This window comes from Lactuca saligna, chromosome 6, assembly GCF_052625555.1.
Source record: "Lactuca saligna cultivar CGN05327 chromosome 6, ASM5262555v1, whole genome shotgun sequence".
In the NCBI taxonomy this organism is placed as follows: Eukaryota; Viridiplantae; Streptophyta; class Magnoliopsida; order Asterales; family Asteraceae; genus Lactuca; species Lactuca saligna.
Window position 1 is genome coordinate 142,236,364 of NC_136422.1, and position 24,499 is coordinate 142,260,862.

Below are 24,499 nucleotides of genomic sequence, written 5' to 3' on the forward strand. Positions count from 1 at the left end.
ACTATAAACACAAGCGGGATTAAAATAATCTGATAAAGAGTTTATACTTTTAAATAATAAAATATTTAATTAAGTATACGTGCTTACATTCATACTAAAATCAGTGTCACTAGGACAACACAAAAGTATTACGATTGTTGGACTGCACAAGTAGACTTAGAGACATATGGTCAACCCCGGGAAGATGTAGCCTGATCAACTACATTATCCGAGGAGTGATTAGCATGTGCCTAAGTATGGTTGTGAAGTTGCAACAAGTCTAAAAACTTACCAACACTACTACAACGAGAACAGTAGAACAGAACACTAAACTTAAAAATATTATAGGAGTATTTTGTGTTACAATAATCACTTATCTGAGAATTAAAGATCTTTATTTGTATGTCAATAGTTACTTAGTGGATACATTACGGGTATATTTGCCTAGGATGTCATAGCCTAAGAATCTGTAAATCTTTGCTTTACTTCCTGTTCTTGTTTGATTGTGGACTTAAAGTTAGGATTCACTTATTCGAAGGGCTATCATGTCATGAGTATATATAGCTGGTATGCACTAAACAAGTATTGGAGTAACTGATAAAGATCAACTAATAATTATCGAGTTAGTTTGTCTATTACTTATTTCCTTGTCCCTATTCTCGCATAGATTAAATGTTTGGATTCCATATCCTCGGAGACCTGTACTTCCCCAACCACGGCAATGCAGGATGGCTAGAAGAGGAACCGGAAGATGATCACCCGATTCCTTTAGAAGATCATGAAGCTGAAGGCTTTTCTGATGGTTCTGACTCGGAACCCAAAGTCAACAACCTACCTCAAGTAGGCCAAGCCCCAAATAATAATCCCAGACCTGCATTTCAAGGACCCACACCTCTGTGGGCAACCAACTTGAATACTTGGAGCCATGAACAGGGTCAACCCATTCCTTTCAATGGAGACAGACGTTTCTACAACCTCACTGATGGGGGTTCTACTGACAGAGTTCTACCTATCATGGTTAGAAGGATGTCTCGGAACACGATACTAGGGCAATCATCTATCAATCGAATCTTGGAGATTGATGCCAATACTGGTGTTAACACTGTACACATTCGCCAACTAGAGTCTGCACAGGAAAGGGCTCAGGTCAACAATGCAATGCTTCAGAGGGAGCTTGTTGAAACCCGAGCAGAAGTCAGGGAACTTCGAACTCAGTAGGCAAGATCGGATAGGCGTATAAGGGACATCGAGCATCTTCTGTCGGATCGAGAACTCACTCTAACAATTCTCGTCACCGATAGAATCTTATAAAATCTTCTTTTTGGATATAACCTAGTTATGTAAAACTTTAGGCTAATTTCCCATCCTTGTAAATCTTAGACCTGTTAGGTCTTGATTAGGTCGTAGCCTATCAAATTTTTCCCATTATGGTTGATGTAAGGCCTCTTTATGTTGGCCGTTTTCCCAAACTTGTTACATCTACAATTCCAGTAATATTGACAGATACCTAATCTTATGGAATCTATTATCCAAATGTCATCATCTATTAGTTCTAGACCTACATTAAATCGTATTGTTGGGCTATGTAGAGTTAATCCATGAGTCATGTTCATAAATTCTTCCATTAAATTCTTATCAATGTTTGCATCTTCATAAACTTTTAGATCAAAGATGCCGCCTCGCAGAAATCCAAGGAGAAACCCTAATCACGAAACACCACCTCCTCAACCGCCTACTCCTCAGTTCGACACGACAGCCTTGAATGCTGTTGTAGTTGCAGATGTGGCTACAGCCATGGCTCAATACCATTCATCAGGTTCCACTGGAGGAGCAACCCCTGTTCAGTCTGTTCAAGTTGAAGCCCTTGTGCGCTCGAGAGAGTGCTCCTATAAGGACTTCACGAACTGCAAACCATTGTCCTTCAATGGGACAGGCGGAGTTATTACCCTCTCACAATGGTTCGAAAAAATCGAATCGGTTTTTGAAATTTGCTCTTGTTCCGAGGATAGCAAGGTGAAGTACGTTGCTTGCAACTTCGAAACTAAAGCCCTAACATGGTGGAATAGCCATGTTAAGTCACTATCTCTAATAGGGGCAAATGATATGGGCTGGGGATCTTTAAAAGACCTCATGATAGAGGAGTACTGCCTGAGGGGCGAGTTCCAAAAGCTGGAGGAAGAACTATGGGGCCTAACCATGAATGGATCCAACGTAGTCGCCTACACCGCCAGGTTCTGTGAACTGGTGGCCCTCTGTCCCAACATGATTCCTTCAGAGGGAAAGAAGATCGAGAGATACATATGGGGACTGGTGCCCCCATACCAAGGAAATGTATTGGCTTCACATCCAGCTACATATGATAGTGCCAAGCGATTGGCATAGCGGCTAATTGACCATGGGGCTCGTACCCCGGCTGCAACAACAACAACTAACCTGGCCATCTCAGAGCCTACAAGAACCGCTGACTCCAAGCGGAAATTCTGGGATGACAAGAAAAAGAATAAGGCTGCCAAGAAGAGGCAGGTCGTGACAGTATATGCGGCGACAACACCTGCCACTACTGCTACTCCGATAAAGCAGTATTCTGGAAGCCTACCGCTTTGCAACAAATGTAACTACCACCATGTGGGAGCCTGTCGCGAAATGCAGTGTGTAAACTGCAACAGGAAGGGGCACACTGCCCATTTCTGCAAAGCTCCGGTGAGGCCAATCACCCAAGTCCCCGACGCTGGAGTGGGCCAAACTTGCTACGGATGTGGAGAGGTAGGCCACTTAAAAAGAAACTGCCCGAAGGCAGGGTTTACCGGTGGATTGGCAAGAGTTCTGGCCATAGGTCATGAGGAAGCGGTTGTCAACCCCACAGTGGTGACTGGTACGTTCCTCCTCGATAACTCTTATGCGTGCATTCTATTTGATAGTGGAGCGGAGAGGAGTTTCGTGAACCAAAAATTTTCTCATTTACTTAGGAAAAAATCACGAGCACTTATTGAACCATTCACTGTAGAACTGGCTAATGGAAAGACAGAAAGCACTAGCAGCATATTCATAGGGTGTACCCTAACTTTAGATAGCCATTCATTTTCGATCGATCTCATGCCGGTCTCAATTAAAAGTTTTGACATCATTATCGGCATGGATTGGTTGAGTCGTCATCGTGCCGATATCATGTGTTACGAAAAAGCAGCTCGCCTTAATCTTCTGTCAGGCGAAACCTTAGTTATTTATGGAGACAAGCCCGACACGAACCTTCGTAGCATCTCGAGCATCCAAGCCAAGAAATTCTTGCGAAAGGAATGTCGTGCATTTCTCGCCCATGTGGTCGATGTGAGCCAAGAAATGAAGGACATTCAGAACATCCCAGTAGTACGTGACTTTCCTGAAATTTTTCCCGAAGAACTTCCAAGATTACCTTCGCAACGTCAAGTCGAGTTCCGAATCGACTTAGTTCCAGGGGCTACCCTAGTAGCCAAGTCGCCCTACCGATTAGCAGCAGCAGAGATGCAGGAACTATCTGGTCAACTTAACGAACTGCTCAGCAAGGGCTTTCTAAGACCAAGTTTCTAGCCTTGGGGAGCACCGGTCTTGTTCGTTAAGAAGAAAGACGGATCATTCCGTATGTGTATCGAGTACAGAGAACCCAACAAACTAACGGTCAAAAATCGTTACCCTCTGCCTCGCATAGACGATCTATTTGACCAAGTGCAAGGGGCGAACTACTTTTCCAAAATTGATCTAAGATCCGGATATAACCAATTACGAGTGTTAGAGGAGGATGTTCCAAAGACAGCCTTCCGAACTCGTTACGGACACTACGAGTTCGTGGTGATGCCATTCGGATTGACCAATGCGCCCGCAGTTTTCATGGATCTGATTAATAGAGTATGCCGACCTTACTTGGATCAGTTCGTCATTGTCTTCATAGATGACATCTTGATCTACTCCCGAAGTAAGGAAGAGCATGGCGATCACCTGCAACAGGTTCTAGGAACTTTACGAACTAAGAAGCTCTATGCGAAGTTCTCTAAATGAGAATTTTGGATCCGAAGAGTGGAATTCTTAGGACACGTGGTAAGTGAAGAAGGAATCCACGTGGACCCATCCAAAATTAAGGCCATTGAGAACTGGTCAGCACCAAAGACGTCTACAACAATTCGTCAATTTCTAGGACTCGCTGGCTACTATCGCAGGTTTATTCAGAACTTCTCCCGCATAGCTAAGCCTCTTACAACACTGACCCAGAAGGGCGTTGCCTTTGACTGGGAAGAGAAGCAGGAAAAAGCGTTTCAAACGCTCAAGCGAGCCTTGTGCACCGCACCAATACTATCCCTTCCCGAAGGAATAGAAGACTTTGTAGTCTACTGCGATGCATCAAATCAAGGGCTCGGATGTGTTCTGATGCAGCGAGGTAAGGTCATCGCCTATGCCTCAAGACAGTTGAAGACACATGAGGTCAACTATACGACCCACGATCTTGAACTAGGAGCAGTTGTGTTTGCTCTGAAGATCTGGAGACACTACCTGTATGGTACGAAGAGCACTATCTTTACAGACCACAAGAGCTTACAATACATCTTCGACCAGAAGGAGCTCAACATGAGACAACGACGGTGGGTCGAGCTACTCAGTGACTACGAATGCGAAATTCGTTATCATCCCGGCAAGGCCAATGTGGTAGCTGACGCCCTAAGTCGGAAGGAATATTTTGGTCGTAGGGTCAAATCATTGACTATGAATATCCATTCACACTTATCCACACAAATACAGGCATCTCAACTCGACACTTTGAAGCCTGAAAATGTGGCGATTGAATCCCTGAGAGGAATGGATAATAACTTTGAGGTTAAGTGTGGCGGAGCTTATTATTTCAAGGACCGGATCTAGACCTCGAAACTAGGTGGTTTCAGAGACTTGGTCATGAACGAGGCGCACAACACCTGTTATTCCGTCCACCCAGGTTCAGATACGATGTATCTGGATCTTAAAAGGTTATATTGGTGGCCTAACATGAAAGCAGAGATTGCTACCTTCGTAAGTAAATGCCTTACTTGCGCGAAGGTCAAGGTCGAATACCAGAAACCCTCAGGCCTCTTACAACAACAGGAGATCACGGAATGGAAGTGGGAGCGGGTCACTATGGATTTCATTACCAAGTTGCCCAAGACAACGGGTGGACTTGATACCATATGGGTCATCATCGACAGATTGACCAAGTCTACACACTTCCTGCCGATCAAAGAAACAGACAAGATGTAGAAACTTACAAGAACTTACATTAGGGAGATAGTACGACTGCACGGTGTTCCCATATCCATTATCTCGGACAGAGATAGTAGGTTCACTTCTTGGTTTTGCCAATCGCTACAGAATTCCCTAGGAACTAGGTTGGACATGAGTACAGCCTACCATCCGCAGACAGACGGACAAAGTGAGAGGACTATTCAAACCTTGGAAGATATGTTGCGAGCCTGTGTGATCGACTTTGGGAAAGCATGGGATACTCATTTACCCCTTGTCGAATTTTCCTACAATAACAGTTATCACACAAGCATAAAGGCTGCTCCATTCGAGGCCCTCTATGGCCGAAAGCGCAGATCCCCTCTGTGCCGGGCTGAGGTGGGTGATACCCAGTTAGATAAAGGACGAGTTCCTGAAAGCACTCTCACAGGTCCGGAGATCATGCGGGAAACGACGGAGAAGATCATTCAGATCCGTGAACGATTGAAAGCCTCCAGAGACCGACAGAAAAGCTACGTTGATAAACGTAGAAAACCGTTGGAATTCCAGGTGGGCGACCGTGTTCTATTGAAGGTCTCACCCTGGAAGGGCTTGATACGCTTTGTAAAGCGTGGAAAGCTAAATCCAAGGTACATTGGGCCTTTCGAGATTCTTTCCAGAATCGGCCCAGTAGCTTACAAACTCAATCTACCGAACGAACTTAGTAACGTACATTCTACCTTCCACGTATCGAACCACTCGATGAGATCGAGATCAACGAGAGCCTCAACTTCATGGAAGAACCAGTAAAGATTTTGGACCGAGAGGTCAAGCAAACGAAACAAAGTTGTATCCCAATAGTGAAGGTTCGTTGGAACGCCAAGCGAGGACCCGAATTCACTTGGGAACGAGAGGATCAGATGAAACTGAAATACCCTCATCTTTTTACGTAATTGCTTGTAATTACTTATTTGCTTAAATTCTAATTTCGGGATGAAATTCCTTTTAAGGAGGGGATGATGTGACAACCCGAAATTTCTAGCTTACATTCTTCTTTTGTATTGATGCATTGGTTGTTCATCCTCTCTGAAAATCATTTTTCTATCTTCTGTCCGACCTGACTTGCGAGTCCAGTTAGTGAATCGGCAAGTCGGAGCGTTTGACAGAGGGATTTTGGGATTTCTTGTTGTTTTGTTGAAGGATAATTGCCTAAATCATTTTTGACTAATAAAATCCGAATTTTATTGTTGCTATATAATTATCCTTACCAAATCAAAAGATAAATTTTTGAATAATAATTCCTTATATGATAATATTTGATTATTTATATTATTTGATGAATTATCTTGTGAATAAAATCGATTAGGTCAAATTTAGATAATCATTAAATTAAATGTTGATCCTATATGTTTTGAAAAGTTCAAAACTTGCCCTCAAGTTTTGAAATTTAAATTTTTGATTAAAAGTTTAATTTAAACTATTTAAATTTCAAACCCTAGAATTTTACAAGTTTAAAATTCAACCTTATACTTTATTTATTTTAAGATATGTATATATATATATATATATATATATATATATATATATATATATATATATATATATATATATATATATATATATAACTTAAACTGCTATTCATACCGTTAGTAGGCTTCATTCACGAAGCCGATCTATAAAGGGGGTATATGGTTATGGCTTATAAAATGGTCGTTTAATGGGTGTCCACTCTCACCTACCGCTTCCTTGATTGGTGGAAGGTCGTTAGCCGAACGGGTAGGATAGGGCAACCCTTTCATCATTAAAAGTATAATGAATTATAAAAGTAATTAAAAGGTAGCATTTCTAGCTACAAACAACTATCGCGATACCTCTACCGATTGCTTTGATTATCTTTTATTTCAATCTTTCGACTTAAGTCAGATGTTACTGATGGGTTTTGGTCATAAGACATCCTATGTGCTCATACAAACCCTAATGCTTGGATCTAGGTTTCTCTATTGTACATGCTTTGAATCCAAGACTATAAACCCTAATTCTAGCATGCAAGTAATCATATTAACATGTAATTAGGTTTAAGATCATACCTTGATTGTTATGTAGCAATAACAATCCCAAATCTCCTTGTATTGACTTTGGAAGGCTTAGAGTCACAAGTGTCACTCCTCTAATGGTTCACAAACACCATAAGCAAGAGGATGAAGCGGAGAGAGGTTGGAGGCTGCCAAAAACGTGTGTAAACCCTTACAAGAAGCTTAGTCACGTTTTTAAGCCTAAAGGGGTCTTTATATAGTTGGGCTATTTAGGGTTATCTAACAAGGAAACCCTAATTTAGATGCTTAAGCCCTAAGCAACCCATAAACTCCTTTAATTAAGCCCATGGACGATTTCCTTATGGGCTTCCCCATAGAATTCTTCCAACCCTTGATACAAGGCAATCCATGGCCCAAATTGCAATTATCCTATAATTACAATTCCAGTCCCTTAGGTTTAATTAATCTCTTTTAGTCACAAAACTAATTACCAATTAATTATTGACTAATATTAATTAAACAATATGATTTCTCCTTTAATATATTATTCTCATAATACATTAATAAATCATATTTAATACTTACTCTCCATAATTCATCCTATCAAGTTGCTTTGGTGAAGGCAACCCAAAAGGACCATGCACCATCGGGTCAAGTACATACCAAAATAGTTATGGACTTAGACACTAATCCAACAGTCTCCCACTTGGATAAGTCTAACAACTATTCTGGGTATGACTTTAGATCCTGATCTGCAATCGTAGCTTTCCAAAGCCGTTGTCAACTCTGATCATATCAGATACGCGTGTCCTTAGATAAGGGATCATATATTCCTCCATTCTAGATATCGTATGAGATATGATTTCTAATCATTCTCTTTGTACTATATCTCGATTTCCGATTTATGACGACAGACTAACTGAACAAATCAAATTAGCCCTAGCCCGGCCGAGCATTTACGTTTGTCATCACTAAACCATCGAGGGGCCCAAAGATATCACTTTTATTCTTTGAATAAAAGGAACGGATAAACTTTGATACAATGTTTGCTTGCACTCACTAACGAAATCACACACAACAATATGTTTTATAACACCAAGTTACTAGTGCATTTACATATTATCAATGTGCAACCGATTAGCAAGATACAACTCACACATCTCGGTTTCAAGAATATAAGATGTTATCGTCTCACTAATCACTCGAGATAGTGATCCAAGTGAGCGTGGGTTTAATCCAATGCTCAAATCATATTCATAAGCACTCATGAACGTTGCAGCAAACATTTGCTTATGTCTAATACTCTTCTAGACAATCCACACACCAATTCACGACAGTCTTCATTCATATCTACTTCCAACATATGAACGACTGTGGCCCGTTCGAATAATTCGATTATTCTTAATAAACTCAATTATTCTGGAAGTCAAAACATGCAAGGTGAAACACAAGAATAATACTAATCCCATATGGCCTCAAACCTTTGAGTATAAACAAAACACGTTTTATTTATCACCATATCGATTACTCATTATTTGTCGTTTTGGGTAATCAACTTTATACTTGAATTATTACACTTGTCCCATGCTCCTAGCATACAATGTTTACCTATGGTTTTTACTTTGTGAAATAGACAAATTGAACACATTTCCTATCATTCTCATTTTACAACTCCAAATCCATTTTCTTAAGTGTAAGAATATCAAATTCTTGTTACTTATAGAATATACTAGATTCTAACACTTTATGCAACGATCCTTTTGTAATGTCACTGCACCAAAGTCTCAAAGACTATTGCCAATGATATTACAAAGTCCTCTATCGGAGATTGTTACAAGACAATTCCTTAGATACGATGTCTCTCACTCAAAGTACATTCCTTTGAACATCCTTTTGCATAAAGGTTTCTAATCTAGTCATAGATTTTCAATATTTACTTCCCAATATGGACACGCTTCCATATTTTCCATATGACAACTAATTTCTTAATAGAATCTTATCTATTCGTAATGATGTCGATATTGTCCATCCAATATGGAAACATTTCCATAATTTCCAATACTATACTTCCAACTACTCACAAGCGACCAATTCTCGTCGAACTTCGAATCATCCTTTGATAGTTGTTTAATTATTTTAGTCAGAGCCAATTCTAGTCCCTTTTCCCTCTAAATGCGCTGGACATTTGGAAAATTTTAGAATGGTCAAACATTAAAGCATTTGCAATCGATCCTATACCCGAAGCGTATGGGACACGACGCACAATGTTTTATTTTCTATGTTCTCAAAATTCGAATTGTGAAGATGAATGCTGTAATCATAATCGAAATTTTAAGAACACACTATGTACCTTTGACTAAATTTATTAACATTCCACAACCTAATCCTTTAGATTTGAAATGAAGCATAATATTCTCTCCCTTAATTATAGCAAAACAACTATACAACCCTTACGACTTTGCAAGGTATAACTCTTGTTTTTCTATAATTAATATTGCCAACTTGCAAAACTTTCCATAATAATCATACAATCATAACTTTTATGCTCCCACTATCATGATGATTACTATAAAACATAACACTTATGCTCCCACTAGCTTTGACATGTATTCGTAAACATCTTAACTTTCAGAAAGACAATACCTATTGAATTTCTTAAGTCCATGTTTTTAATACTTAGTGCTTTGATAATCTTTTATCAAGGCTTCTTGAACTTATACACTTTTGCCTTAGATAGTTCATATGTGTGTCTTAACAATTAAGACTAATTGCCAAACCTCACAATTCAAATTATGGAAAGGGATGCCGTAACCATGATCGAATTCGAGAATGCAATTTTACAATCACTATCTTTTAAAATCTTTCCTAGTGAAAGCATTTCCTCACAATCATTTTCATGAAGGAGGAAATCTTATGACACTTAGATTTAAATGGTGTATTTGTTCCTATCCATGTGAATTTGTTAAAACCAAAGTTTTACGACAAATTCAAACTCATATGGACTGAATTTTCTTAATCTTTATTTCTTGCCTTATGGTGGCACAGCTGCCCACCACGTCTTCCAAGTAGTTAAGCAGCTCACCCTTTCCTATCAATGTACCTTTCATTGATTAAGGTGACTTGCCTTTTATGCGTTCAAGATGAGAACTCATAGGACTCACATGCATAATTAACTCAATTGGAACAACACAGAATCAAAATATTGTCAACACGATAGGTTGTAAACCTTAACTCGTGTGCTAGTGATGATCGATAAGGTTTATTTGATTTGTTCTTGAAACCTTTCAGACCAATAAGACTCCCACTGACTCCTTGACATATACGATTCTCTTATCAAAACATTTCTTGACAAACAAATATTCAAGAGTTAGTGTAGCTTTTATCAAAACAAAACACTTCATAATTTTGGTCTTAGTTGGTCTTTGTCTTATCCAAGACATCACAACTTTCCACAATTGATGAATGTTATAAACCTTCTTAATACTATTCACTCAATGTCACAATCTTGACTTTAAGACTTGTTTTGGAACGAAGTATGATTGACTTCTAGATTTGACCATTTCTTCAATCTTTGATTCCTCTTCTTGGACATACAATTGTACCAAGACTCACTTAGAGGATCAATTGAGATATGGTTCTTAATCATTAAGACCTATTATAAAGCATAAAAGCTACTGTCCCTTCTTCTTAGAATGGAGAATCTTTTATCTCTCTGCCTACTTGATTCTTGTTATTCGTTCTACTATTGATCTAAACCCTTTAATCAATTCAGAATTACACTTAATCTTGTAAGTATAATCATATTTACCAAACCTTTAGTAAATGATGACGAATATATTTTTTACTCTTATGGTGAACTTGATCAACACACAACTTTGTGTACTCGATCTCCTAGTCCTTCACTTGACACTTTGTCAATGAATTAGCCTAATTTCCAAAATATGAAATTTCTCATTCATCGTGCAACCAAGTTGCATGATTCCAAGTTTCGGTCCAATTGAAACTTGGGCGATGAGAAAACTCTCCCTATTTGGTAAATTCTTGACTTTCCATAACACAATAAGAAACAAATCTATTATTGCTAATAATTTTAACATCAATTTTTCATACACGCCATTGTAAGGATAAATAAAATTTAAAATCAAAAATTTATTTTATTGCGGAAAAATTTGTCCTTACAATGCAACTCATTGAAAAACTTATGCTAATACATCTTTCTTAGCAATCTAATTCTAACTCTAAGTAGTAGCTCAAGAATCTAATCTTCGAGAAACGCGATCAAAATCCATTCCTTCACGGTCAGATTCTGCTCACTTCTTCCCTTAAGCTTCTTTTCTTTTCTTCGATCCTTCTAAACATCAATTGTAATCTTATCACATTATGTATTCAGAATCTAGAATGAAGCTTAAAAGAGTTAGTCAATGGATTTTACCTAAATTAGAGCCATACGTTTCGACTCTCCCATCTCTTAGATGTTTTAGGTAAATAGGGCAGCTTCGTCTCCAATGCCCCTTCTCTTGGCAATAAAAGCAAATTGACTCTTTTTGGAATAGGACATGGAACTACTTCAGACATCGCCTTTCTCTTATGATGAATCTTTTCAATCATAGCATGTCTTTCGTTGCCATTGTCTATATCCATAGAGGTCTCGAAGGTAGATTCACCAATCAACTTTGCTTTTCTATTGCGCCAAACCATTGCTGATTCAGCAGCAATAAGCATATAGGTGAGATCTATAAGGGTCACGTCGCGGTTCATCATATAGTACTCTCTTACGAACTCACTATATGAGTTAGGAAGTGACTGAAGAACCCAATCAACAGCCATTTCCTCACAGACAACGGATCCCAACAGTGTGACTTCATCCCTAGGACGTGTGCACACACCGACTTTCCTTCTTTATGTTCACTTGCCAAAATGGCTTGAGTGATCTTGAACTTTTCAAGCCTTTGAACTTGTGGGTTAGGGAGAATAATTGGAGGAGGAGGAGGAAGTGAAGCATGATTTCTTGTTCCTCGATCGAATCGTGGAATATCATCTTCATGTGGAATGCTTGTTCCACGGGATTTGAGAAGACCATAGTTGTCGAACTTTGACATTGGGAGAAAAACGAATTCAAGTTAGTTGATTGATTGAGTCATTGGTAAATCACCCAAATGAAATTCCAAGGCTAGGACCCAACACAATATTCTACAACTCGGGAGAGGGATGTCGTAACCCAAATTGAAGAACATTTGAAGGTAAGTGAATGACGATTCACTAATTTCCACCATGAAAAACGAAAAATAATTTTAAGTTTTAAATCTATGAAAACTACTAGATCCTTTGAGATTCGTTGAATATTTCAATGGCATGTTTAAATCTCGATATACCCCTCTTGTTTGTGACTGGGATGCCGAGGATCACAAAGCGGGTATGAATAACCATGCAAACTACATGGTGCCCTCACATGTTACAATCACCTATTCGATGTGTCGGTAAACCACACACGCTCCACCGAACTATGACAAACATTGAGTCACCCTTTGCTACCTTTGCTTAGAACCATTTAGTGTGCCGGTAAACCACACACGCTCCACTAACGTCTTTGCAAGGGCACAAAGTATAATTTCATGGAATTGCATCAATTCACTTTTCCTAAGTAACTAAGATTGGGAATTAGAAAAACATTTAGTTACTTTAGTAATTCATTATACTTATAATGGAAGGTTTCGTCCTATCCTACCCGTTCGGCTAACGACCCTCCACTAGTCAAGAGTGCGGTGGGTAAGAGTGGATACCCATTCAATCGCCATTTTATAGGCAATTTCCTTAAACACCCCTTATAGACCAGCTTCGTGAATGAGGCCTACTAACGGTAAGACTAACTTTTACTCATACATATATATAATGTTAGACTTTTAATATTATATATAGTATAGGGTGCATTTTATACTTTTAAAATACTATGTGGTTAACTTTAACAATTACACTTTTAATTCAATTAAATGGTTAATCTAAACTTTTATGGATTTATTAAATCTCTTTTAATTATACTCCTTAATTAATTAATAAAACCATAAGGGTATATTTGAACTTTTCAAAACATTACTAGGGTTTTAGAATTTAACATTCCTAATTAACTTTTAATCAACTTTTAAATTTCAAAACTTGAGGGCGAGTTTTGAAACATTTCAAAACATTAGGGTTTTAACTATTTAAATTTCAAAACTTCAAAACTTTTGGGTTCAAATTTAAACTATAAAACCTAAAAGGGAAAATATGAAACTTTTCATAACAACAAGGATCAAATAACAAATAATCTAAACTAACATTTAATTACATAATTATCCATATTTGATTTGTTTAATGATTTCTTGCAAAACAATTTATCAATTTAATCAAAATAATCAATCAATTATCATATAAGGAAACAAATATTTTATTAATTGATAATTATCTTTAATTAGATCAAGGATATAGTCATATATATCAAAAAATCATATTTATATTGATCTAACATGATAAGGTAACTATCCTAATGCAAAAACAGCAAGAAATCCCGAGATAAGCATTATCTGACGACTTGACTCGTCGAGTCTGCATGGACTCGGCGAGTTCAGTCATGGAATCGGCGAGTCCAGCCTCCAGAATCCAAAAAATCGAATTTTCCAGTTATACAATGCATCAATACAATTGAAACCAAGCTAGGCTCTGATACCACTGATGGGTTTTGGTCATAAGACATCCTATGTGCTCATACAAACCCTAATGCTTGGATCTAGGTTTCTCTATTGTACATGCTTTGAATCCAAGACTATAAACCCTAATTCTAGCATGCAAGTAATCATATTAACATGTAATTAGGTTTAATATCATACCTTGATTGTTATGTAGCAATAACAATCCCAAATCTCCTTGTATTGACTTTGGAAGGCTTAGAGTCACAAGTGTCACTCCTCTAATGGTTCACAAACACCATAAGCAAGAGGATGAAGAGGAGAGAGGTTGGAGGCTGCCAAAAATGTGTGTAAACCCTTACAAGAAGCTTAGTCACGTTTTTGAGCCTAAAGGGGTCTTTATATAGTTGGGCTATTTAGGGTTATCTAACAAGGAAACCCTAATTTGGATGCTTAAGCCCTAAGCAACCCATAGACTCCTTTAATTAAGCCCATGGACGATTTCCTTATGGGCTTCCCCATAGAATTCGTTCAACCCTTGATACAAGGCAATCCATGGCCCAAATTGCAATTATCCTATAATTACAATTCCAGTCCCTTAGGTTTCATTAATCTCTTTTAGTCACAAAACTAATTACCAATTAATTATTGACTAATATTAATTAAACAATATGATTTCTCCTTTAATATATTATTCTCATAATACATTAATAAATCATATTTAATCCTTACTCTCCATAATTCATCCTATCAAGTTGCTTTGGTAAAGGCAACCCAAAAGGACCATGCACCATCGGGTCAAGTACATACCAAAATAGTTATGGACTTAGACACTAATCCAACAGTTACATCAAACTTGGTTCTCGGAACCACGTAACATACTCGTCGTAGTCAGACTCAATTTGGTATGACCACTAGGGTCGGAATAACAACAATCTCTTAATCATTACCAAAACAATGGTAATGACATACTACAATAAAACGGTATCAATTACTAGCTTCTTGGTAACCTTGTGACTTTTCCTGATCCAAGTGTGAGTCTTGTGCTTCTGGTAGTATAGGCCTCTACTACCTTTCACACCTACTCATGCCCTTCCCAAGTATTGTCTTGCAGTTCTCCAAGTTATTATCACAAAAATAATTTTAACACATACAAATGTGTCCAAAAAATCATATAATAATTTTTTTCCTAGACTCTACTAGGACTTTTCCATGCATATCTTCAATCATCAATTCTGCTTCAAATTGGTTGGTGACGGAAATGTCAGACGATGGGACAACTTTAGGAATTACGCCAATCGTTCCATCATCTCTCCAATCGAAGGTGTACTTCGGACGTATCGTACTCCTCTAAACGTACTATCTGACATATTCTAAAGGCAAGATATCACTCTTACGATATCTTCTGATAGGTGTCATTCACTATCATAAGCCATTTCATTTCCTCTATTTAATCAATTCTCTATGAGTCTTCACCATGACGTTATTTTCATGGAAGCATGCATTTATTGCATCGAGACGAGAATATAGATATACAAGACGTAGACGTGTAATCCTCCTTATTACTCCGAAAAGTTACATGCTAGTTCTAATACCGTAATTAAACGTTTAGAAATTTGAACACATAAAATTTCCAGATCCGGTCGACAACAGACCATAGATCCGATCAGACGATACCATAAATCTGTTGGGTTTTTAGCATTCTAACACTCCTAAGTGTACAGGCAACCCTAAATACCTTGGATCTATGTTTTCTCTATTATACATGCAAATATGAACTTCCAAGGCATTATCCTAATCTAGTATACAAAACTATGAATATAACAAGATAGAATACATACCTCTTTGATGTAGAATGTCTTCATGAAGCTTGAATGGCTAGTGCCTCAAGTGTGACACCTCAAATGGTTCACACAACACCAAATACACTTGGAATAACTTGAGAGAAATCCACAACTCATGAAATCGGCTAGCCCTTTTTTTCACACACTAGTGCCGATTTTGGTCATGAATAAGATGCATATATAGTTAGGGTTACACCATGTAAACCCTAATGACCTTTCGTTTCCATGATCCATGGGTACAAAAACACCATGGAGCATCATATGGGTTTTAGCCCAACTAGATAATCCATGGAGCATTAGCCCACTATATAAGTATGGATGATTTACACAATCAACCCATATATTTAATTAGTCTTCTTTTGATCACTTAATTAATCCTAGATTAATTCTTGATCGATACTAATTAAATAATCTTATTATTCTTATTATTAATATATTAGAACTTATATTAATAACCATAAGTGTCTTATTTCTCTCATTATAGTCTATCCAAATGCATGATAACATGCAACCCAAATGGACCATGCCAGATCGGGTCAAGTCTTACCAATTATAGTTATGGACTTAGACATTAATCCAACAAAAGCATCACAAATCATTTAGCACATAAAGCATTTTAGGCATCTTCCCTAATTAAGCTAGTGATTGTGTCTATTCAAGTGCACTTCCTAAAATATATTAGACACACCCCTCACGATCATCGCTTAGCATTCTAAGTTTAAGTCTAGAAACAAATCCTTATTCCTAGTTCGCTTAAACTAATGCTCCGATACCAACTGTGACATCCCCATTTTCACGGCCAGAAAAGACCGATTTTGTCTATGCTTTATAAAAAAACAGAGTACCTCTTTTAATAAAAATGTTGTGGAATTTGTTCCCAGTAAAACATGATAAATACGTTATCAAATAATTTCCGAAGAAAATTATTTTTATTCATTTAAAAACATTTGGGATGTCATCGTCAATACAGAAACATAAACCTAAACAGAACTTACATTCATTATCACTAGTGATTTATATCTCCGTAATCTCTCAGTGTAATGTGACTTCATATCAACACCTGTGATACAAATAAATGGAGTGGGTCAGGTTGGGAAACCTGGTGAATACATAGGGTTTTCAACCAACAATAATATAATTATTATGTTTAAACATCAAACAATCAACCTAATTACCCATGCTCATTATATTCTTTACTCTTAAGGATCTACCCTAAGAATCAACTATTCCTCGTTCATTTATTCCAAAGGATCATCCTAAGGATTTGCCACAAAGTCCATCGTTACCAAGGTTTATAGATTACAACTGGTGAACACGTAGTCCAAAACATCTATAAACACTTAGTTCAAAAATACCTAGTGAACACACTCAGTTCAAAATACCTAGTGAACACACTCAGTTCAAAATACCTAGTGAACACACTCAGTTCAAAAATACCTAGTGAACACACTCAGTTCAAAAATACCTATTGCAGTAATTCTTGTCCACTGGACTGCCTAGTATAGTTTGTGGTCGTCATCTATACTCCACTAGATGACTGGTCACTATCAACATTGATGTCTTTCATCGTGTTATCACACAACAACTATTTTATCTACCCATGTTTTACCCAACATATTTTGTAGATATAAAATACATATACATTTTAAATCATTTAAAACATGTATAAGAATCTTTCACCCAGTATAGACAGCAAGTATTCATTCAATATGCACACATAACACGTAATTTATATTAAAATACTTCATATCTATGTGTAAGATGAAGGTACTATGCACTCACTTATTAAGGTGGTGGCTCGGCACTCGGATAGCACTTCGTTACTCTTAACACAATTTTCCTCGAACAAAACCTAGTATCATTACCACTAGAGTTTAGTCTAATATTCACCGAGAGTAATTAATTATCTACCTATTATTACTATTATATAAGCGTAAAATAGTACTTATATAACCCATAATAATAGCTCAAGTACTTATTATAAGGTCCTAATAACATTACTATATTAAAACATAAGTTATACTAAATATAGGTTAGGCGTAGCTCACTTACAACGGATTTTTCTCAAAACCGGACTTCGCTGGAGAAGCATTTCCGAGCCGAAAGGCTCTTCTTCTCAGAGCCGTCGGGCACTTCGGGACTTCTACCTCGTGCTAGGGAGTTACCCTAGGCTTTAGGGGGGTTTGGGGGCTTAGAGAGAGAAAGTTGTGGTGAATTTGTGAAGAAAGGAGGCTGCATTCGCAACCTAATTATAGGCTGAATTGGCGTCACTCACCTCGTGAGTTTTTAGTGTTCACCTCGTGAGCGTGCTTAGGCTCCAAGTCAAAGTCATCGCACATAGGGTGGAAATCATCCGATTTTCAAAAATTCGTAACTTTCGCATACAAGCTTCGTTTTCAACGTTCTTTATATCCACGCGTAGGTAAAAATAAGATCTACAACTTTCATTTAGACTCCATTGGATAATTCTTGACTGATCTTAAATTTAACAATAGGATGAGATTATACTGTTAAGTGTCCACGTAAAATACATAACTTCTACATATGGACTCCGTTTTCGTGTGTCTTTTTATCGTTGAGTTCCTATTAATGAGATCTTCAAATCTCATTTAGGTCGCGTATGCCAAAAACCACTCGAACTAAAATTCAAGTTTCGGGTCGTGCACTACTATACCAAATCTTAGAAAATTCATAACTTCCTCATACGAAGTCAGATTTGGGCGTTCTTTTTTTGTATGTTCTTGGTTTAACGTATACTACAACTTTTTTTTAGATTACTAAGGCTAAAAAGTCATTTATCAAAAATTTACTATTCACGTCTCCCGATGTTGTAAACGATTTTGCCGTAAAACTTCGACGAGTCATAACTTCTTCGTTATAATTCGGATTTCTGCGTTCTTTATATGTACAGAACCCTTGAGACATATTCTACAACTTGGTTAATATTATTTATTCTAAATAATCTTTTTGTCAAAAAGTCGTTTTCGACCCCTATTATCTCTAAATTGACTAGTCTGAATATACGGGCGTTACATATATGTTAGTTAGAATTCAGTTATGTACAAGGGTATTTTTGTAATTTACCAGATAGAATAGTTAGCTAGCTTTCTTTATGGGGAAAATGACTTAGGAGGGTAACTACCTTTTATCCGTATTCACATATTAGCAACTTCTTCTTTTTTGTACATAATAAAGCAACTAACTTGTTTTAACTGTTTAAATTATACCAATATTACCGGCTAATACCTGTTTTAACCGGTAACTCAAAGGGAAAACGACTTAGGAGGGTAACTACCTCTTATCCGTGTTCACATGTTGGCAACTTCTTATTTTTTGTACATAAGAAAGCAACTAACTTGTTTTAACTGTGTAACATCCCGAAAATCATGACCAAAAATTTCGTTTTTAATTTAATACTAAAACCATAATTGTCAAACCATTAATTTAATACTCTGACATCGGGCCCTGTCTGGCATCGAGCCTCGCTCGGTATACAGGTCTGTCTCTCTTAGGCACCGCCTGCCTTCGAGCCCCGCCCGCTAAACACATATAATCATATAACATGCTAACACATAAAGAAACATACTCTACTATATCCCTGTCCTAAGAAACATACTCTGCTAACAATGAGATACGGAACATCGTCCGTACTCAGCTAGTGATGAGATATGGAACCTCGCCTACAATCACTTCCTTAGCAGGCACATACAAGTATCACACAAGCAACAAGTATAATCTAACATGCAAACATTCCTCGGGCACCCGCCCGACATCGGACCTTGGTCTGGAATAACATACTAGCATACAATGCCTAGGGCTAACTCCGGGTTTTCCTACTCATAGACTACATGGGCTGACATTGTGGCCTTAGACCCATTCACACAGTGAGGAGACTCACCATGCACTGCTGAAGCCCTGGTTGGAACTAGTTGAGTATGAACGAAATTCCGTATCTCATTATTAGCAGAGTATGTTTCTTAGGACTGGGATACAGTATAGTATGTTTCTTTATGTGTTAGCATGTTATATGATTGCATGTGTTTAGTGGACGGGACCTAAGAGAGACAGATATGTATACCAAGCGGGGCTCGATGCCAGACGGGGCCTGATGCCGGAGTATTAAATTAATGGTTTAACAATTATGGTTTTAGTATTAAATTAAAAACGAAATTTTTGTTCATGATGCTTTCTTATGTACAAAAAATAAGAAGTTGCCAATATGTGAACACGGATAAGAGGTAGTTACCCTCCTAAGTCATTTTCCCTTTGAATTACTGATTAAAACAGGTATTAACCGGTAATATTTGTGTAATTTAAACAGTTAAAACAAGTTAATTGCTTTATTATGTAAAAAAAAAATTGTCAATATGTAATTACGGATAAAAAATAGGTACCCTCCTAAATTATTTTCCCTTCTTTATGTATAAATGTTGATTGTGTAATCATTTTCTTATAATTTCTTTGTTCTTTCAATTCTCTCAAGATTACAAGAGTTGCACATAATCAGATTAAAATCGATATGGAACGGTTTGCGTTTCAAACTTTTGCCAAACTTGATTTTGATGTCTGATTTTAACAAAATTTGCATGTTGATCATAATGGGTTAAAAAGCAATTTTCAATACTTTGTCATGATGTAATGTTTTTTCGGCCATTTGGGATAAGAAAGAATAAAACCGAACCAATAACTGTTCATTCCATAGAAGAGAGTTGATAAACAAACTTGGGGATCTTAAATACAAATAGCATCCATTTTAGTAACACCATAATTTACACACACACACACACACAAAACTCACAAACCCTATAAATTTTAAGATCTGCTCTTGAAAGGAATGGCCCTGATGACTATCTGATGATACATAGCAGCAAGTGCAGCTCCAATGAAGGGTCCAACCCAGAAGATCCACTGCAAATTTCCAAAAAGACACAATTACCCTTTTAGAACATATTCATCTTAATGTCCATTTTTTATTCAAAATCCAATCTTGATGTGTGTTTAATTTATTATGTAAATAAATGGCTTACATGGTCATCCCAAGCATGGTCCTTATTGTAGATGATTGCAGCTCCAAGACTTCTTGCAGGGTTGATACCAGTTCCGGTGATGGGGATGGTGGCTAAGTGAACCAAGAACACTGCAAACCCGATTGGGAGTGGAGCAAGAATCTGAAAAAGACGCATTTACCCTTTTAGAACCTAATGTTTAAACCTAACCCTAATCCAACCATTGTCTAATTTTGGGGTAGGGGTTAGGTCCTAGTGTCTTTTGACACATGTATTCTCGCTGCCTTTAGCTTTTCTGATATTTATAGTGAATTGACAAAAATGACCTTGTATTTGAAGCTACCTAGAACAAATGATGACAGAGAAAAAGCATTAATGCACTAACAAACATAAAGAGAAATGAAGTGCACATGAAACCATCATCATCACTAACATGCCAAAACAAAAGAAGATAGAGACGTAAAGTTACTTGCCTAACTTTACAAGATTCTCCCAACAAGAAAAAAATAACATAAAGGGCAGTTTAGTAATTATCCATAAAGTAATTAAACATACTTTTGCATAAACAATGAGCCTTATCTTTAAAACCACTAGTTGGGTAGTATCAAAAATAGCATTACTTTTTCCGAATCAAATTGAACACTAAGATAATCAAGATTTCTTTAATGCCATATACCACTCATCAATAAATGTAGCAATTTCAAATCTGGGACGTTGTTTTAAGTTAAAATTACTTATTTGCCCATGGTAGTATTTCATATCGGCATAAAAAGCTGTTCAATTCTTTCAAGATCGAATCCATAACCAAGAAATCAACATTTTTTAAAGAACATGACCGAATTGGGATGCCATAAGAACCAAAATTGAAGTAATTCCTATCCTTCGTGTCGTTTTCTTAAGTTGAAATTACCAATCTGCCCATGACGGTGGTTCATATGGACATAAAAAAGCTCAATTCTTTCAAGATCCAATTCATAACCAAAAAAATCAAGACTTCGAGACCCATAAAACATTCAAGTCGCAGCATTTTATCAGTTTAGTAAGTTGAAATTACTTATTTGCCTGTGCTATTGGTTTCAATATGCACAAGATTTCTCTTTTTTGAAGGGTATTTAAGACAAACGACCAACTACGAAAGCAATGATAAAAAGTTATGAAAAGAGTATACATACAGGAACATGCGAGTCTCTGGCACTTCTCTTAGCATCGGTAGCAGAAAACACGGTGTAAACAAGAACAAAAGTGCCAACAATTTCAGCACCAAGACCATCGCCTTTGGTGTAGCCATGGGCTACAACATTGGCTCCACCACCCAAAGTGGTGAACTGGTTTTTGCCCTGAAAACCTTTGACCACACCTGCACCACATATGGCTCCAAGACATTGCATAATCATGTAGAACAATGCTCTTGTTAGAGATAGCTTTCTTGCTAGTAATAAACCGAAGGTCACTGCTGGGTTGATGTGTCCTCCTGTTTTAGATCAATCAAGAATATGTTTGATTAGTAAAGATCGGGTTTTTTTAGGGTAATTACAAGAACCCATGTCGTATTAAAGCAAAATAGTGGTTGATTTGAAGTGGGTTTGCCGAAAATGTATCGATATTGTCATATTGATTATTGAAACCGAAAGAATAGAAGTTGGGCTTATCAGGGATCGAAAAGAACATTTTCTTGAAAATATGGGTTAAATTCAAGAAAATGTTGGACTTAAAGCACGTTGTTTTTTGGAAAATTGAAGTTCAGAGTGTATTGACAATTTGATGGTGTTTGAATTATTATTTGAATGTGATAATGGAATGTTGAATAATTATAATTGGATCATCGGGCATTAAAAAGATGGATCAGAAGTCGATATTTAGATGTTGATACTAGATAGTGATTGCATTGAAGCTGTTATCAAAGCGATTATTAAACCCATAAATAATCAGATAATCACCTTCAGACAAATAGATCGATTAAATACTAAAAAGATGTTATGAAGTTTAAAAATCATGAAAAAAAATCAAATTTTCTGAAGCGGACCATCAAGAAGATCTAAACCAATCACTCGAGAAAAAAAAAAAAAAAAAAAAAAAAAAAACCCAAAAAAAATTATACTTTTGTTAGTTATACAAAATAGAAAACAAAAAAGATTTTAACACAAGTATTTTGTGAAAACAAAATCATGAAAAATATATGAAATTTCTAAGCATCCCATCAAGAAGATATAAAATTGTGCTAAATTAAAAACTTTTAACATAAAAAAAACACACACACACATGTTTTTTGTGGTTCTACAATATAATACAGATTTTGAAACAAAGGTTTTGAAAAAACAAAATAATGAAAAATAGAAAATATGAAGCATACCATCAAGAACATCAAAAAAAAGTCCTTAAACAGTCAACATAAAGCTAAAATAACACGTAAACCATAAAGAAAACACCAAAAACACATGCTTTTGATGTTTTACTATTAAAAACAGACATGGGTTTTGTGAAAAGAATCATGAAAAACATTCAAAACTGTAAACGTTCGCTCCATCACTAAATCAACACTTCAAACATCAACAAAACTACAAAGAACACATGATATTTTTAAAAGCAGAATTTGAAACAAGCTAGGGTTTTGTAGATGATATATATACCTGAGATACCAGCAGTGCAGTAGACAAGGGCAAAGATCATACCCCCAAAAGCCCAAGCAATACCTTGAATACCCACAGTCCCACATTTGGTAGGAGATTTAACGACACCCATAACAGTCAACACAGTGATGTACAAGAACAAGAAAGTCGCGATGAATTCAGCGATTCCAGCTCTGTAAAACGACCATGACGACAACTCTCCGGGCTCAAACAGCGGCGCCGGTGGTGGTTCCTTGTAATCTTTGTCAGTCTGAGCTGATGTTCCGATGGGTTGCCTCTCGGAAAACTTGTTCGCTCCGAGCTTAACATCTTCTTCCTTCCCCTCCATTGTTGCTCAAACCTCTCTCTCTCTCTATTCTCTCTCTCTCTCTCACACACAGACACACACCTGGTAGTGAGGTTGTGAGGAGGAAGGGTGGCGTTAAAGGGATTTTATAGGTGAGAAGTCATCATTTTAGCTTTAGAAAGAACCAGAGGGGGTCGGTAAAGGGTAATTGTTGTCATTTATCGTTTTATGAAATTCAAACGTTTTTGTTCGAGTTTTGTGAAGTGTCATTTCTATTATTCTTTTATGGGATAATGTCGTATAACAAAAACTTTTATTAAAATAATATATTAAATCATTTTTTATAGTTCTTTTTATGATTTTATATATGAAAATGGAAGAGTAGTGTTGTAAATCATTTTTATAGTTCTTTTTACGATTTTATATATGAAAATGGAAGAGTAGTGTCTGGTTTTAAAAAGTTCTAATCATTGATCTAGAAATTTGACGGTAATAGCATTATGCTTGAAATATTCTATGTTTTTTTTTTATTATTATAGCATACTCTTATCCACCCTACACTCTCATTATTAATCTGAATTTTAAACATTTTAATTGATTGTGTTCATTATTATCAATGTAACATGAAGATTAATTTAGTAATTTAGGAGACATAAACTTTATGTTTTCAACAAATAAACAAATTACAGATCGGTACTTGTGATTAAAGATGTGATCCAACTCATCAATTTTTATAAGACCTTCGTATTATGTGATAATTAACATATATTTAAAATACAAATTATGATTATTAATCATATATATATATATATATATATATATATATATATATATATATATATATATATATA

At 36.6% G+C, this 24,499-nt stretch overlaps 1 protein-coding gene across 2 annotated transcripts; it reads right to left on the reverse strand.

Annotated features, from left to right (window-relative positions):
* Positions 1-20,399: 20,399 nt before the first annotated feature.
* LOC145003358 (aquaporin PIP1-3) lies at positions 20,400-23,790 on the reverse strand. Of its 2 annotated transcripts, none has more exons than XM_078962484.1 (4): positions 23,363-23,790; positions 21,908-22,206; positions 20,753-20,897; positions 20,400-20,637 (listed from the first exon to the last, which is right to left on the reverse strand). In XM_078962484.1, exons 1-4 carry the CDS (start codon positions 23,688-23,690, stop codon positions 20,483-20,485), a joined length of 927 nt encoding a protein of 308 aa, XP_078818610.1. In that variant the 5' UTR covers positions 23,691-23,790; the 3' UTR covers positions 20,400-20,482. The 2 variants fall into 2 exon arrangements, with proteins under 2 accessions (XP_078818610.1, XP_078818609.1); XM_078962483.1 differs by having other exon boundaries at positions 20,757-20,897; positions 23,363-23,789.
* Positions 23,791-24,499: the final 709 nt, after the last annotated feature.

Bases quoted from the DNA above. Each gene is read 5' to 3' on its own strand.
- LOC145003358 (XM_078962484.1), bottom strand. From the start codon at position 23,690: ATGGAGGGGAAGGAAGAAGATGTTAAGCTCGGAGCGAACAAGTTTTCC. The intron at 20,898-21,907 runs GTATGTATACTC...CGTCTTTTTCAG, and splicing joins CCAGAGACTCGCATGTTCCT to ATTCTTGCTCCACTCCCAAT. The intron at 20,638-20,752 runs GCCATTTATTTA...GGAAATTTGCAG, and splicing joins TGCTTGGGATGACCATGTAA to TGGATCTTCTGGGTTGGACC.